The 16,333-nt window shown below is 31.9% G+C and overlaps 3 protein-coding genes across 12 annotated transcripts; all 3 read right to left on the bottom strand.

The window, feature by feature from the left end:
* Window positions 1–1,764: 1,764 nt before the first annotated feature.
* LOC107890878 (pentatricopeptide repeat-containing protein At1g73400, mitochondrial) lies at window positions 1,765–4,079 on the bottom strand. Of its 2 annotated transcripts, none has more exons than XM_041101049.1 (2): window positions 3,996–4,079; window positions 1,765–3,925 (listed from the first exon to the last, which is right to left on the bottom strand). In XM_041101049.1, the coding sequence occupies exon 2, from the start codon at window positions 3,894–3,896 to the stop codon at window positions 2,283–2,285; it is 1,614 nt and encodes a 537-aa protein (XP_040956983.1). In that variant the 5' UTR covers window positions 3,897–3,925; window positions 3,996–4,079; the 3' UTR covers window positions 1,765–2,282. The 2 variants fall into 2 exon arrangements, with proteins under 2 accessions (XP_040956983.1, XP_040956982.1); XM_041101048.1 differs by having other exon boundaries at window positions 1,765–3,899; window positions 3,996–4,069.
* A 1,785-nt stretch (window positions 4,080–5,864) lies between these two features.
* LOC107890879 (uncharacterized) lies at window positions 5,865–9,543 on the bottom strand. 4 transcript variants are annotated; one of them, XM_041101047.1, is made up of 7 exons: window positions 9,366–9,536; window positions 9,128–9,194; window positions 8,514–8,580; window positions 7,869–8,234; window positions 6,887–7,221; window positions 6,506–6,743; window positions 5,865–6,343 (listed from the first exon to the last, which is right to left on the bottom strand). In XM_041101047.1, exons 1-6 carry the CDS (start codon window positions 9,368–9,370, stop codon window positions 6,531–6,533), a joined length of 1,053 nt encoding a protein of 350 aa, XP_040956981.1. In that variant the 5' UTR covers window positions 9,371–9,536; the 3' UTR covers window positions 5,865–6,343; window positions 6,506–6,530. The 4 variants fall into 4 exon arrangements, with proteins under 4 accessions (XP_040956981.1, XP_016670950.1, XP_016670949.1 ...); XM_016815461.2 differs by having other exon boundaries at window positions 5,865–6,743; window positions 9,366–9,539; XM_016815460.2 differs by having other exon boundaries at window positions 9,128–9,536.
* A 2,113-nt stretch (window positions 9,544–11,656) lies between these two features.
* LOC107890880 (CRAL-TRIO domain-containing protein C3H8.02) lies at window positions 11,657–15,878 on the bottom strand. 6 transcript variants are annotated; one of them, XM_041101044.1, is made up of 8 exons: window positions 15,514–15,654; window positions 15,290–15,436; window positions 14,925–15,077; window positions 14,469–14,615; window positions 13,901–14,152; window positions 13,409–13,531; window positions 12,276–12,391; window positions 11,657–12,073 (listed from the first exon to the last, which is right to left on the bottom strand). In XM_041101044.1, the coding sequence occupies exons 2-7, from the start codon at window positions 15,290–15,292 to the stop codon at window positions 12,314–12,316; spliced, it is 756 nt and encodes a 251-aa protein (XP_040956978.1). In that variant the 5' UTR covers window positions 15,293–15,436; window positions 15,514–15,654; the 3' UTR covers window positions 11,657–12,073; window positions 12,276–12,313. The 6 variants fall into 6 exon arrangements, with proteins under 6 accessions (XP_040956978.1, XP_016670951.2, XP_040956977.1 ...); XM_016815462.2 differs by lacking the exon at window positions 15,290–15,436 and having other exon boundaries at window positions 14,000–14,152; window positions 15,514–15,878; XM_041101043.1 differs by lacking the exon at window positions 15,290–15,436 and having other exon boundaries at window positions 11,657–12,126; window positions 15,514–15,866.
* Between the last annotated feature and the right edge of the window lie 455 nt (window positions 15,879–16,333).

The raw sequence follows: 16,333 nt of genomic DNA, 5'->3' as shown, positions 1-16,333 counted from the left end.
GATGTTATTACAAGTGAAAAGTTGTTATAAAGGGTTAAAATAAAACATAAAAATCAGTTTTTCTATAAACTTAAATATTATAGCAAAATATTGTTATAACAGGTGACTGTTATAAAGAAGGTCGATTGTACTTTGGCAATTCTTAAACTAACTATTCAATCTTTAATTAATGATTTTTTATTAAATTAAAAGGACAATCATTTGATATATAGTCAATGAAATTTTGTGCGTTTAAAGGTTTATAAATTTAATTTGACCCAAAAAAATAAAGTTAATAAAAAAAGATAAAAATTATTCAATTGTTAATATAATAATATAATAAGAGTAATTATTTGATACATCATGAATGAAGTTTTTTAAACTACATGAGCGGGTTGAAAATATAACAAGTGTCACACTAGACCTATTCATGGGTTGAGCCACTCGGCCCCGCCCGAAATATGAAAAGATTTGGACAAAAATATAGGCCCGAAAAATAGACTTGGACAAAAAAATAAAGTTCTTTTAAAAAACTATTTGGGCTTCGGGTAAGGCATTTTTTGCTCGGGTCCGGCCTGGTCCAAATTCACTAAAGGACAAAAAAAATCTGTTTTTTTTAAATATTATTTTCTTATTGTTTTCTCCTTATTTTGCTACAATTTTACTATTATGTTGCTATTATTTTGTTTTTATTATTTAGATATTGTATAAAACTTATTTTATTGTTAATTTTATTATTATTTTAAAGACATTTGCTTGTTAAGTGACATTTATCTTAATGTTATTTAAGTATACATATTTTTTAAAATTTATTTTCAATTTGTTGAGAAATATTTATTTTGATATTTTTAGTATTTTTGACGTATTATATATATTTTAAAATCATATAAAAAATAATATAAAAATTAATATGGGCGGGCCAAGTCGGGCTCGAATTTTAACTTTTTTATCAAGGTCGAGCTTTGACAAAATTTTAGGCCCATTTTTTGGGCCGGGCCTAACAAATAGGCCTAAATTTTTAATTGAACTAGGTCCGACCCGACCCATGCACACCTCTATGTCATACTGATTTATATGATTATTTTTTTACTACACCGTATAACACTTGCACTGAAAACAATGAAACATATCAAGAGATATTGTATGAGATTAAGGGCTACTTTTGAAAAGTTTAATTTAAAATTTGAATGTTTAGCATTGTTGTAAAAAAGTATTTTTGAAAAATAAAATGTTCATTTTAGAAATGTTATTATCAAATAACAAAAATGTATTTAAATAATATTTAAATTAGTTAATATTATTATATTTTAGTAAGAATATAAAAAAATTATTATAACTTGTTAATATTTTAATATATGAAATATAAATTTTAAATGTTTTTAAGCAATAAATATTAATTATTTATAAAATTTAATTAAAACATATAAACTATATTTTAAATATTTAAATATAACCATTAAATATTTGTAATTAATATTTTAAAAAATATTTTTTATTTTTAATTAATGATTTTAACACATTTATAATTAAGCACAAAAAAAGTACTATATTGGGGTAAAAAAGTAATTAAACACTAAAAATATTTTTGAGAGAGAAAAAGCTAAAAAATTTTAACTTTTCTTTTCAGAAATACTTTTAAAAAACACTATAAAAAATTAAAACTTGCCAAAAACAACTTGTTTAGTACAACATTTTTTTAAAAAGTATTTTTTTTAAGCACTGCACAACAGTCCCTAGCTAAATTTAAACATACAAAAGGTGGCATCTGAAACATGAAAGAGGAAATGAAAAGGGGGAAAAGGTATGCATTTTGACTTACACTGTAAAATGCAATCTCCGGCACTGACAACATAAGCAGTGGCTCCAGCAGGTATCAATAGGTGTTAACTCAGTCATGAAGGTTTTGCGGGAAATAAATCTTTAGCATTACATAATTTCATAATCAACTTCTTCTGTGATGTGTTTGTTCCTTAACTGAACTCGAAAAAGATAAAAAGTAAAATTGATCAAGTACAGAACATAGCTGCATGCAGCAGATCCAACTCACCGCAAAAATTCATGGGGGCACTACCACTAGTATAACCAATGACAACTAGTATTTATGGATTATATAGATCTGCCAGAGATTATGAGAACAAGTATGTGCATCACACTGGTCCAACCTCCCACTATATTGTTCTATGCAATCCTTACTGTTTCTTGTTCAAAACTTACAAAGGAGTTAACGAGTGAGCAAGTACCAATCCCACATACCACTTCTGTATGATGAAAGTTAAAACTTCCAAAAGTATTTTTGTATATTCTTACTTCCCTCTTAAACTCACACTCTTCCTCTTCTGATTCAAGGCAAAACGTCTTGCCATAGCAGGATTGTAAAACTTCCTCATATGTTCAGAAAGCTTGTGGATGGCTTGGAGGTTACCAATAGCTGAAAGCTGCATCAAAAACGAGTCAAACTTTGGGTACGGTAATTTCAATCCCTTATTTATGATATCTTCCAAAACAAAACAAGCATCTTCCACTTTATTGCAGCTGAAGAGCCCATCAATCATGATGCAATAAGTGTCAATGTCTTGTGCACATCCCCTCCTATCCATCTCTTGCCAAGTCTCAAACACCCCATCAAGATCACCTATCTGAAAGAACATTGAAATCAACATATTATAAGTTTGCACACTCGGCATACAACCCACATCAATCATTCTTTGATATAGCCTCAAAGCTTCATCGCACTTTTTATTGTCGCAAAGGACCTTGAGGAAACAATTGTAAGTAACTATATCAGGCGGGTAACCTTTATTTCCCATCTCTTCCAAGAACTTGTAAGCTTCCTCAACCTTCCCTGCTGAGGACATCCCTTCGATCAATTCCTTGAAAGTGGACACATCAGGTAGGCAACCACTATTCATCATATGACCTATAAGCTCAAAGCATTCTTCCATTCTGTTGTTATGCATTAAAGCCACAATCATGATTGAATAAGTTTTTGCAGTGGGAGAAGACATGGTTGACCCTTTTGTTCTCATAAACTCGAAAAGTTCAGCTGCCTCAGTCACCATTCCTGCTTTGCAGAACGCATCAATAGCAGTATTGTATGTAAAATTATCAGGAGTATGGCCCAACTGGATCATTTCTTCCAGAACGCTCATTCCTCGTTTCGGATTCCTAACCCTACACCAACCGAAAAACAATATATTGTACGAATTAGCATCTGGTTTAACTCTCCCTTTCATTCTCCTAAACAGAACCTCAGCATCCTCAACCAAACTACATTTACACAAAGCATCCAACAGCAAGTTAAAAGCGTTGATCTCTGGCTGCGTTTTCACTCTTATCTTCTTCTTCTTAGCAAATTTCTGAAGATGGGTCAAATGCTTTTCAGCATATTGTCTCAAAATGTGAAGCAAAACTTCAACGGGGACAGCATTTCTGTTAGACCTCTTCATATAATCAAGCATATCGCAGACAATCCGAAATTGTTTAACCTTATACTTTGTACTGGACAAAATGTCAATCATTTGATTATAAGCTTGAGGCTGATGGGCATAATCTTGTTGACTCGCAGCCCATGTAAAGAACCTGAAAGCTAGTTTCTCCTCAAGTGAAAGCCTTTGCAGAAGCTCAAGAACCAAAGGCGTAGTTAATGGGACACCGAGTTGGTCAAGCGATTTCTCCATATTATCATATGCATTAGAGTTATCCATTACAGTCGCATACACCTTAGCCACATCAGTAAGACGGGAATCCAAGGCAGTTGCATTGGAGCAAAATGAGGGGACTGTAAAGGGTGGGTGAATGGGCATTCGTGCAACGGTTAACAAATTCCCATAAATTGATGGATTATGTTTGCAATTGCAGAGGAAGGAATTAGGGGTTTTGAGAGCGGAAAAGAGATATGCGAAACGAATTCTTCTCATTTGCTGGGTAGAATACGGCAAAATCAGAACTGAGGGAAATGGTTCGAGAAATTAATTAATATAAATAAATTAAAAGAGCATAAAAGGGTTTAGGGTTACCAGATGGAATAGCGATGAAGGAGCAACGGAGACACACCTTAGTCCAGCACAAGCCCGTCGAACCAATTTCAGAGTACGGTGGTAAACATAGGCTGCTAGTGAGATAGTTAAAGAAGGGTTTAATTCTGAATTTAATCCTCTACTTTACAAAAATTTAGAAATTAGTCCTTTTTTATTCATCAAAATTTTGATACTCGTACTTTATGAGAAACAAAAGCTCTTGCAACTGATTTTTGCTAATTCCTTTTTATAAATTACTGAATTATTGATTTTTAAGTCTATAATTTAACAATAAAATTAAACAATATTATACACTAGATTATTAACTTTCATATCGTACTTTAATTTTTTTCCTACAATTTCTCCTCTCTTTTCTTTTTCACTTTCTTTTAATTTTTTTTGAAAAATCTTTAATTTTTTTTTATTTTGTACACATGTCAACACCCCAAGTTAAGAGAAGATTACTCTCACTTATAAGTACCTATATAGGACTAAGCAAAAAAAAAAAGAGAGACCAAATCGACAATCAATATGAACCGAAGTATTTGAACGATTTATGAAATGAAAGTTCAAAAATCACAGTTACTCAAAATTAATTTAAATTCTAATTTTTTATTTAATATATAATTAATTTTAACACTTTATGATATAAAAATAAATATTCATATTTAAAATAATGAAATAATTTAAAAGTTCTTGAAAGATTATTATTTTTAAATATTTATGAAAAGACTTTGAAATTTTGTCAAATAATATTCAAAAATCATAAAATAAAGTTCATTTTATCAAAATAAATTTAATAAATCAAAATTTATATTGTAATATTATATACTTAATTTTTCATATATAACACGAGTTACGTAAGTGAAAAAAAAAGAGAGTAACGTAACATATAATAAAATTAAAACAACTTGAATATTTGAGATCAAACCGAAATTACTTTATAATATTACTTATATTAGATTATGATATACTCATTATATGTGTGAAAAAAATTATTCATTTAAAATTTTAAAGAATCATCACACTTTAATTGAAATGGTAAAATTAAAATACAAAAAAAATTCTCATAATAATATTACTAACTTTATAAAAAAAATATTACTTTTAATCCTTTCTTGACATTAACTAAGCATTTAAAAAATAGTATAAATAAATATTTATGATATACATTAAAAAAAATCTATCTTACAAATTGTTTGACTTACTCTACAGGCATTTTTAGCTTCTTGTGAAAATTTCTCTTTGAGATAGGATTAAGTTAGGTTTGGTCGAATTTTGTGTGCCTCTTCTAATGAAATTTTCTCCTCCATCTAGGATTGAGTTCAGTATGACCGAATCATTCGAAACTTCCATAATAATTCCATTCAGCTCCATTTTTTTTTAATTTTTTTTACTAGTTTTAATTTTTGAATTTTTAGATTCTATTTTGACAAAATAAGCTTTACTTTATAATTTTTGGATATTATTTGGTAAATTTTTAACACCTTTCATAAATATTTCTAAAAGTAAAATTTTCACATAAGAAATAATTCTTTATGATAATAAAAAACCTCCCATACAATATTTTTTTTCAAAAAGAACTTTATGTAGTATTTTAAATTATTTTTATTATTTTAAATATAAAGTATATATTTTTACATCATATAAAATTAAAATTATTTAAAATTATTTATATATATATTTTAAAAGTCAAGATTTGATTTGGATAACAATAAATTTTCAAAATTGTGAACTAAAAATAGTCCAAACATCATGATTGAGATGGTTTTGGGTCTCGGTTTTTTTTTCGCTCAGCCCTACATTGAGGGATGCCTGCTTTTGGAAGGAAAATGGAAAATAGAGCAGCTATCCAATTACGAGGCTAAATTTAAAACCCATTGTTGTTGTATGTAATGTAATCTACTCAATTATTAAAATTGGTCCTCACAAGACTTTGATAGCTACAACCTAACATCAGCTATTTTCTAATGTGCCAATAATGGCTACCTAAACCAACTAACAAGACCCACAACGACAAGCTCAGACACGAATGCCTAAAACTGCACAAAATGAATAAAAACTTTCACAATTCAATGAACACAACATCAGACAGATTCTACAGATCAAGTTTCATAGATGTGTTACCGTTACTTGAAAATTCAATCACTGGTACCGGTTTTGATAACCTTCAAGGTTAACTTGCCATATCTCGACTATGCATAAGGGGAAAATATCAATATACAAAGTTGGGATTTCATGCTCATAAATAAATAAATAAAATTCTAACGTTGCTTACTGCTTTAATTGTCAGATTAGGTCCCGGCATAGAAATCTTAACTGCTTTGGCTCTCTTCAGCATGGAAAACCTGTGTTCCAAGATGCTTAAGGAAGCTTTTTGATATGCTTGAAAAATTCACAGCAGAGCGTAACCAAACAGCATATGCCAGGTCCAATATATTTTTAATTACATTTAGTAAGATCAAATGCAGTCTTCTCGAAAAATAACATGTACTGACAGTTTCACCAACCTTCTGAACATGAAATGCTTCCCCGCTATGTAATCCTGGTGGTGGAAGGGTAGAACCTCATGAGGAAACTTGAGAGTGACCAAATGCAGATAACCCCAAGGCACTGGAGTACATTCAAAAGTGTTCCCAAAGAGCTGTTTATTGCCATGTTGTATGTAGTCATTTCAGCACCTTTCACTGTGAATGACAGGGCTGTCACTAGTTGAGCAGCTCTATTCAGCTGATGCAATCTGTAAACCTGTTAATGTGTACAGAATATATTTCAATTTGTAAGAAAAGTCAGTCACGATGAACAACATCAAGGACAAACAAGCTGAGACTTGAGATGAACTATCAGTCAAATACAATGCCAACTATAAATCAAGGCAGAACCACCCTTACTTGGAAAATTATCGGGATGACAGGCCATGAAGGTGACTTCTGATATCTTGCATACTGCTCAAAGGCAAACTGGACAACAATACCAACCAGGTAAGGGGCGAGAGTAGCAGATGCTGCGGGACCAGTCCAGGGCCAGACTAGACCCATTGTCACCATGGGAGTTATGAGACTAAGCACAAGAATAGCAACAGAAGAGATGCGTTGACCTAAGTGAGAGGCCAAGGTTTCTGCTGTAGAATCTAGTCCAGTAGGCCTCCTTAGACGATCAATTAACAGAAGAAAAATGGCAACACCACAATAGAAAAGTGCTTCTGTGAAGAACAATATGAGAAAATCTGTAGCAGAGAAGACCAGGGCTATTAGAGAAGGATTAAATATATCTCTGTACAACAGCAAAACAGGGAGAACAAGTATGTGTTCAAAGTATCATACACATTTACATCTAGAAACTACCACAGCATTAAGTTTAACAATTGAGAGCGCTCTCTTATAAATACACAATATTCTATTTCCTTAAAACTTTGTTTATTTTTCAATTCTTTTGCCTCATCCATGATTTTCTGATGCCTGCTTAATATATCACATGTGCTACAATTAACAGACTAATTGCCATTGGTCAGCAAGAGATCACTTTAGCCACCAAGTTTCAAATAACTCCTTTGATCTCAACAAAGTATCAGTGTTTTTAAAAGGTTACAATGTCTTAACCATTTAAAATTTTCCTTATTTTCTCAGGTTATAGCCACCTTTAACAAACACAAAGATACACAACAAGACAGAAAGATGAGAGAGGCGGGAAAGGAATCAAAATAACAAGAAACTCAGCCCTCTATCCCCTGAATAACCTTGCATAAAATTGCATGTGTCAAATTTGTTCATTCAGTTGCTTAAGTGGCTCCGTATCAAATGTAAGTACAGAGCAAAAGAAAGGGCGGGGGGGGGGGACAAAAGAGTAAGTTTCAATACATGACAAGGCACCAACCTGTTAATAAGGAGTCCTCAAATATCATTGAAAGTATCCTACGTAAATAAAGTGAGGGCAAAATGAAAGATGCCACAAGAACAGCAGGACCAATAAACCATAGCAAGCTGTTCTGATTCCTCTGCACATTGGAAATGACTTCATCGTCGCTTTTGTATTGGCGATTGTAAAATGAAATAAAACCAGGTCTTCCATCACTTCCGTCAAAATGAACAGATGATAAGCCAACCGGAGTTATATCTTCAGGATCAGGATTGTCACTTAACAGTTCTGAATCAACAGGTTTGATCTCAGTGTACGGAGATTGGTCTTTCAAAGTAGCGCAAAGTACATTTTGTCTCCTTAGAAACCCCTTCAACTTCAGCACTACATGTAAGAAGTGGCATAAAGTAAGAACTAAATACACTAGTCAAATTTCAAATCATTGCTAATATGACCTGATCACATTGCCATTTTAAAATTAATAATGGAGGACAATATGAACCAATAGCTACAGTCAACTAAAATATAGGGGCTGAATATGTTTGGATTTAGGGCAGTTACATGGTAAAAGAATGCTCTTCAAGGGCATCAAAAATGGTTTCATTCCACGCCTTGAGACAAAACTTCAGACTAATTTGTCATGCAACAAGTTACAGAAGCTACCTTTAGCATTTCTGGGCTGTTCTGTCCTCTCTCGTTGGTCATTATATGGTCTTCTAAACAAGCTTACCTGGATAGCAAAACACGAGATATTAAATGTTGAAAACTACAACGGATCTCTTTAACCAAGGTCCAAGAGATATCTTTGAACAATTTTAGATAACCCTAAAATGGAATTGCAGAATGTCAAATGTAATAACTTACTTATGGAAAAAAAACATGTATTAATTACTTTCAATAGGAAGTCTCAGCCAGATAATGCAAGCAGACATTCAGCAAATTGTATTAAACAGCTAGTATTTACAGAGATTTTATCTCGGAAATTAAAAAGTTTCCATTTTTAAGGAAAAAATAAATTCAAGAGTTTCTGGGTCAGAATATCGACTAAAATGGAGCACAAACACTATCAATCACACATATTATTCTTATTTATCATTTCTAACCCGCTAAATACCTGGCTATATTCGCATTGTTATACATAAAAAATGAAATAAAGAATTAACAATCGGTTGAAAGGGTACATAAAGGAATTTAAAAAAAGAAGAAGATAAAATCAAAGGATTGTTTTGAATTTAATTTATTTTTTGATGGGTAACCAAAGAGAAGAAAGAACATACCCGGAAATGAAAAGAAGAAGAAAGGGAAGAAGCGACGTGGGAAAATGGAGCAGAAGCTGAAGCACACCTAAAAGCCATAAACAAATACGTATTATGTTTGTATATTTATAGAGGAAGAGCAGAGCAAAGAAGGCAAGGTTATGGGTACGAGTGAGTAAAGCACAAGCAGCGCATGCTGGTAGTATCTGAGGAATACCCAATTGAATTTAAGGGAATTTAAGAAGGCTCTTGGCCATACCACATATAGAGTAATTTGGAGAACTTAAGTACTGCAAATATTGGGATTTTTCTTTTCGGAAGTAAAGGTAAGTGAAGAAAAATATCTTTCTTGCTAATTACCCCCAAAAAAGTCCAGGAACTTGAAGGCAGAGTTCGAGTTTCATCATTTGCATTTATGATGTGTAGGTCTTTCTTTCACTGGGTGCATATAATTTGTATGGTTTTATAATGTTACATTTTGAATTTTGTTTGATTCTCTATTTTTATTTTTATTGATTGATTCTACATGGGAGAGCAAATTTCAATTTTAATTGAAAAACTAACTTTTTCCGGTTTCAATTTAGTAAAGTAGGGTAAGTTGTTCAGTTTTTACCTTAGTTTAATTAGTTAATTCGATCGGTTAATAATTTTTAAATTTTGGAATTGAACCAAACGAAAAAATCAACTTATTTTATATTAATTTTAAATTATTTATAATATGTAATAAATATATAACCAACAATAACATAAGTTTGGTTAACGTAAGTCAGATTGAAAAAATTTAATCGATTAAATCAATTGCCCTCTCCTAATTGTAGTTGATCAAACATGTATTTTTACTTGTACTTGTAAAGTGTACTCTATCTTGTAATTGTAGTGCCTTGAATCGGTGGAACATTCAAAAATATATTTTTATCCAAATAGTCACCCAAGTTTTAACATAATGTTTTGATTATCCAATTTTTTTGTTGTTGGTAATTTAGTCAATCCCATTAGCTCAAATTCATTTTGTGATCATTTCAAGTTTAAAATGCTTTGGTCACTGTACAAAAATGCTAACGTGATTGTTTTTTGATTGATAAAATTAATTATTGTAGCCCTTAACATCTTATACTATCAATTTGGTCTTAATTCTAAAATTATTGACAATTTATCCCTTGATGCTTATATATATATATTAATTTACTTGTAATTATAAAAATAAATCAAAATAAAAATACATAAAATTTCAAAAAATATATAAATATTAAAAAATAATATATAAACAAAAATATATTTAAAATATAAAATTAAAAAAAGGAAGATTTTTAATTATTTATAATATATTTGTTTTTATATAAGAAATTACACGAAAAAAAAAATCACCACCAGACAGTGTAGAGAGCTCGAGAGACCAACTTCTTAGTTTCCGAATCCCTCAACCTCACACAGCTCCATTCATCACCACCATCTTAAACCCTCCCACCTTCACCATCATCAACAGCCAATACCCACTCCCCCATCTTCACCATTTTCAACCCTCACTAGCCACCTATCAATCCAAAGCCCATACCCGAAACTTCAACACCATTACATTGCTCCCATTCAACCACTATCACCATTAACCAACACACAGCAAGCACCATTTGACCATTCTCCGTTAACCAATCACGAGGCCTCAAGCTTTCGACCTCTCTCAAACTTACACTCCCTTTGGGCTCTTGGTTCTTCAGGGGCCACCATCTTATCCCAACATTATTAGCACATAGCCTCATCCTTCTCTATCAACCATTACACCACCATTGGCAAACTCTCTATCAACAACCATAACCGTCATCAATCCCACACCATTGAAACCAATCAAAAGCTAAAAAAAACACCATTACAATGCACAAACTAAAAAAATCATCAAACCTTTATTTCAGGATATATAGTCTCAAGAGTACTAAATATTATAATTATTTTTAAATATATAATTATCAACACATTTTATTTTATTTCAATTTTTAAATCAATAATTCTAAATTAAATATTATAATTATGTTTAAATGTAAATTTATGTATTTATATAATATATGGATATATAGATACATACATAAATAATAAATAAGCAACAACAAAAAATATGTATTATGTATTATGAGAGAAAGAAAGAAAGAAAAATTATAGTACAAAGTTTTATACAATTATGTTTGAATCAAATTAATTGGGTCGAAAATTGATTGGAATACCGATTCGAAAAAAAACCATTAAATGGATTAATCTAATATTGGTGAAATGATTAAGCCAAACAAAAAGTCGATTGAATCAAATTTTTTATTTTAAATTATTTATTTAATACAACCAATGAATCCGATTCAACTTGTCTAAAAACTTTGGTTTTATGGATGATGAGACACGCTTGGGGAATATCATTACCGAAACATTTATGTCTTTCCGGGTGGGAAGTGGGTCATTGGTACATCCGAAGTCATGGGCTCATGGGTATTGGGAAAATCTTGTAATTAGATTCATGTGCTATAAATAGATTGTTAAGTAAGCAATTCAATGGTTGGATTGTTGTATCCGAGATAAAAGGAATTATATCCTGAGAATTATATTTCTTGATCGGAAATAAATATCCTTAAGACAGTTAGGCCTTGCCTTCAATTCTGAATTTCTATATCCAGCAAAAATTTAATACAAATCTATTGTTGTTGTGAATGCAACAACAGGAATAAATTTGACAAAACTGAAGTTAACACAAGAGAAGTAAAAAGTGCGAATCCATGAGTTTGTAGTGTCGCAGTCTCTTGAGGTATCATTTGTGGTTATAGACACAATAATGTGCGTAGAGGCAAAAACAAAAAAAGGAACCCTGACCTGCTTCAATTTCTTTAACTTGAGAACAGTCCGTTCTTCTTTAACGTAGGGGACTCATCACTATCCATCAATATCATAAAGAGCAAACTAGGATCATTCCAAACCCCTTTCTGATCTTTGCAAGTTCTGGTACATCACAACAACTTTGACAGTCAGTTCAACACTTGAAAATCCTACAACTATTGGTGCAAGAAACATAAGCCATATTCACTGCTACGGGAGGTTGGGTCATCAATTTGTAATATAGTAACTCTTTTCAATAGACGGACCTCTATAACTTGAAAAAGTCAATTTCGAATTCCTGAATTTCCAAAAATTGTAAACATACCCAACAACCCAGATTTTAAGGACGTAAGGTGAATGGCCTCAGTCTCTAAAGCTGATTGGTAAGGTTTCTTCTGTGAAGTATTCCTTCCTGACAGTTTCCGTGGAGCAAAATTTCACCTTCAAAATAAACAAGGCCATATAAGCTATCCCAAAAAAATACACAAATGAAATCAAAGGCAGCAAGAATACATTTTACATAAGTTCCAAGCTTCATTTATTAGCCAATTAAATGTGGCATTAATATCTTATATCTGAAGCAAAACAAACACACACACAGAGTCAGATTGGAGGAGCTCCTCCATCAGGTCACGATTAAGTGCCCATTATATTGAGTATGCTCGATACAAAGAAGAAACTGACAAAAGCAATTGCTTCAGCTTTTATCAGAATGGCATGGATTAGATGACTTACGGCAGTAGGGAGATTAGTATGCATGTCTAGGATGCATAAATAGATACCAGAGTTTAAGTTTGTCGAGTTTAAGGAGCTATTTGGTGATAAGACTCTATACCTGCTCAACGAAAAGAAATGCTACACAATAGTACCCAAACAAGAGCGATGAGCAGGCAGATGATAAATAAAATCAATAAGAACAAGACACTAACAGTTGATCCTCTGCAATCTAGATTTACTTTGACACTGAGTAGGGTCTTGTCAATTGTCTTGAAAGGAGATCAAAAACTACAACCTTTAAAGCAGGCATAATGTGAAAAGTAAAACAGAAAGAGAGGGTTCAAACATCAGCAAATGAAAAAAAAAAAAAAAACGGAAAATAGATTCCATTGAAGAAGAGTTATAAAGAGTGTTAAATAAACATAAGAAGAACAAAGAAATAACTTATGAATCATAAAAAAATTTGATTAAAGGATATTTGTCATTTTCAAGCAGAGAGAAGGCCACTTGCAAGTGACCATAAGGGCTAGAAACATATTGAGATTTTCAACCATATATAATTTAGCTTTTAACCATACAAGTTAGTGCCTATTCAACTAAATAATCGTATTCAAACTTACCTAGATTTCCCACCATATTGGCCAACCTATGAATATAGTTTCTGAGGCATGAAAGTGCTTTTGAAACTAAAGAATATTAACTTAAACTTGAACAATACAAGTTCATAATAAATATGCATACCATAGAAGCGTATGATTTTAACAAGGGCTTTGTCAGCTGCCACATTGGCTGAAATACGAAAGGAGCTTCCACAAAGAGAACTTCACCCAACCGCTTTGGATAGTAATAGTAAAATACATCAAGCTGCCAAAATGAAGAAACATTAAGTCACTTTTTTTTACTTGATAATATTTTTCTATAACCTAAACTTATAAATTGAGCATACGTGATATTAGTTAATCTAACAGCATAAAGACTCTCACAACCTTAACTATCCAATTATACAAAACTATCTATCTATTCCTTCTCCCTCAATAATAGTAAATATTATTACATGAAAACACATATAGACAACAATTTAAGAAACTTAGAAATTAACATCAATGCTCTTCTTTTTCTTTATCTCTAGCCAACCAAACACCTTTATTTACAGCTTAATGCTGATATATTGGTAGGGACACAAATACAATGACCAAGTTCCCAAAAATGTTCTGCAACTAAATTATAAATTACCAAGAAAGTTAAATAACTGAGATCTGCATTTTTGGTGCCAGGGAGACAAATACAATGACCAAGTTCCCAACAATGTTCTGCAACTAATTTATAAATTACCAAGAAAGTTAAATAACTGAGATCTGCATTTTTGGTGCCAAAGCCCCGGAGATCAACTATTCCAAGTATTTGTTCTTGCCCAGCTGGAAGCTTGCTCAATGCCTTCTCAATCAAAAACACACATAATTTCTCATTGTCACGAGGATCATGCACCTGTGACCAAGACAATAATGACTTTTGTGGGAAGCTTAATAATCTCTGAAGCATATTTGAAGTATAACAATTCAAATTAAACTCTAGTTGACTTATTTCCTACAAAACATGATCCTTGGGATAAAACAATACAGTCTATGGTCTAATTAGGGCATCAATTATTTTAAGAATGGTCTCATATCCAGTGGTACAGAATAAATAGAAAATAGCTGTCATGTCTCACCATAAACAGGGGTAATCATCTATATTTATGTAAGCAAACCTTTTCTTTCTCTTTTCTCTAGAAGTACACAAGGCAGTGATCTTCGAAACTTACATCAGGAAGGTGCTTGGATGCCACCACAATGAGCACTGGTCTGTCATTAACATCAAGAAAGTCATGCACATAGGCTTTTCCAGTCTTGGCTATACTTTTCACAGTATCTTCAGATAAATCAGCAACTCCAAATTCTTGACGCCATTTCTAGAAAAGGACTTTAAGGGAAACTGGATAAGGGTTTCAGGTATAGAATAAAATTACACTTCTCAACATTTTCTTCATTCTATTTCAAGAAAGCTTGCAATTGAAAACTGAGGTTCAACTGTCTAGACCAAAAGAAACAAACAAACAGATAAGTTGGTTCTTTTTTCTGAAAAAGAATGCACTAGTAGTAATGGTTCCCGTCAGCTTCCATTAACTTTAATTATTTTAAAACCAAAGATATGTATCATTTAACTGCACTAAGTTAAAATTCTAGAGCTGTAAGAGTATGAATGCAAGGGTTAAGGATACAATAGCTTTTGTCAACTTAGCAATAGCTTCTTCGACAGAAAATCTCCTGTCCTTAAGATACCATAGAATCATGTCTTCGTCATCTCTTCCATTTTCTCCAATTGGCAGATCATAATATTCCTTTTCAAGCTTCTCCTTAACTTCCATAACTAACTGCAAGGTTTATGCCAAGCATTCTAAGGATCAATCAAGAGTTGATTATGCATTTCAGCAATGCATAAAGAAGCTACTCTGCTGCTTAGAGGTTTAGGTTTATCACCGAGAAAGTATTCTTTTGCCTTACTTTCTACCATACATGAAACCACATTTCATTCTTAAAAGCAACAACAATGAAGTGAAGCCAGGAAACATTCAATTGAACGTACCATACTACCGAAATCAAGTAAAATTCATCAAAATGATTGAATTTCCTCATGCTGAACGCAGAGACGAGCTCAAAAAGAATGAAAAGTATTTTTGCACCAGCCTGACCCAAAATGGCACCTTTGTACGATTCCAACATTTTCCTTTTCCTAAGATTTCACAGAAACCAAACAAAACCCAGTTGCAATGAAATGCATTAAAAAAAGAAGAAGTAATAAGTTAGTACCTTCTGTGAGTTGTTTGGGTCTCTGATACAGTTTCGAACAGAGAATTTGCAGTTTGGAGGGCGTTGAAGGGTCGACTTAGATGAACTAATCAAGGGAGGCCGACACGGACGAAGAGCTACACACGTATGGATCATCATTGCTCTGTAATCACCTTTTTTCGTCAACTCAACACTCAAAAGTTTGAGTTAAGTAACGCGTTCGTGAAAGTAGGCTGCTTGTTTCCGAGGAAAATCGGTGGTAGAAAGTGGGCGGGTAGAAGTTGGAGCTTGTTACTCGGTAGACTCATCCATAACATTGAGCTAAGGCCTAAGGGTATGCGGTGAACATTCAATTTTGTGAGACCAAAAATATATGTACCGAACCCAACCCAAGCTTACCAAAAATTTTAATTTATAGCAGTCCTAACTAGTAAAAGGAATTCGGCATGCCTCATGCCAAAAATACTTTTGTTAAAATTAAATAGGTTTAATTAAAGGTGTTTATGAGTCAAATTAAATTAATTTCACGTCAGATTTAAGTATAAAATATTTTATACTTGTTAAAACTCGATACGACTCAAAATAAAAATTTAAATTTTTGTCTAAATCTACACATATTTGTAAATAATTAAGTTAAACTCAGTCTTGCCTATTATTATTTTTAAAATTTTGAAAACATTTATATTACTTTTAGTTTAATATTTAATGATTTTATATATTTAGTCATTATTTAAAATTTTGTATATATGTAACTTAATTTTTTTAATGTTTACATGATAATATTATTTATTACTACATTTTTTATGTGTTATATATTACATACCATATAAAAATAATATGA

This window comes from Gossypium hirsutum, chromosome D09 (assembly GCF_007990345.1).
Source record: "Gossypium hirsutum isolate 1008001.06 chromosome D09, Gossypium_hirsutum_v2.1, whole genome shotgun sequence".
Lineage (NCBI taxonomy): Eukaryota > Viridiplantae > Streptophyta > Magnoliopsida > Malvales > Malvaceae > Gossypium > Gossypium hirsutum.
Note: the sequence above shows the minus strand (reverse complement) of the source record. Positions and strands in the feature narration are given on the sequence as shown.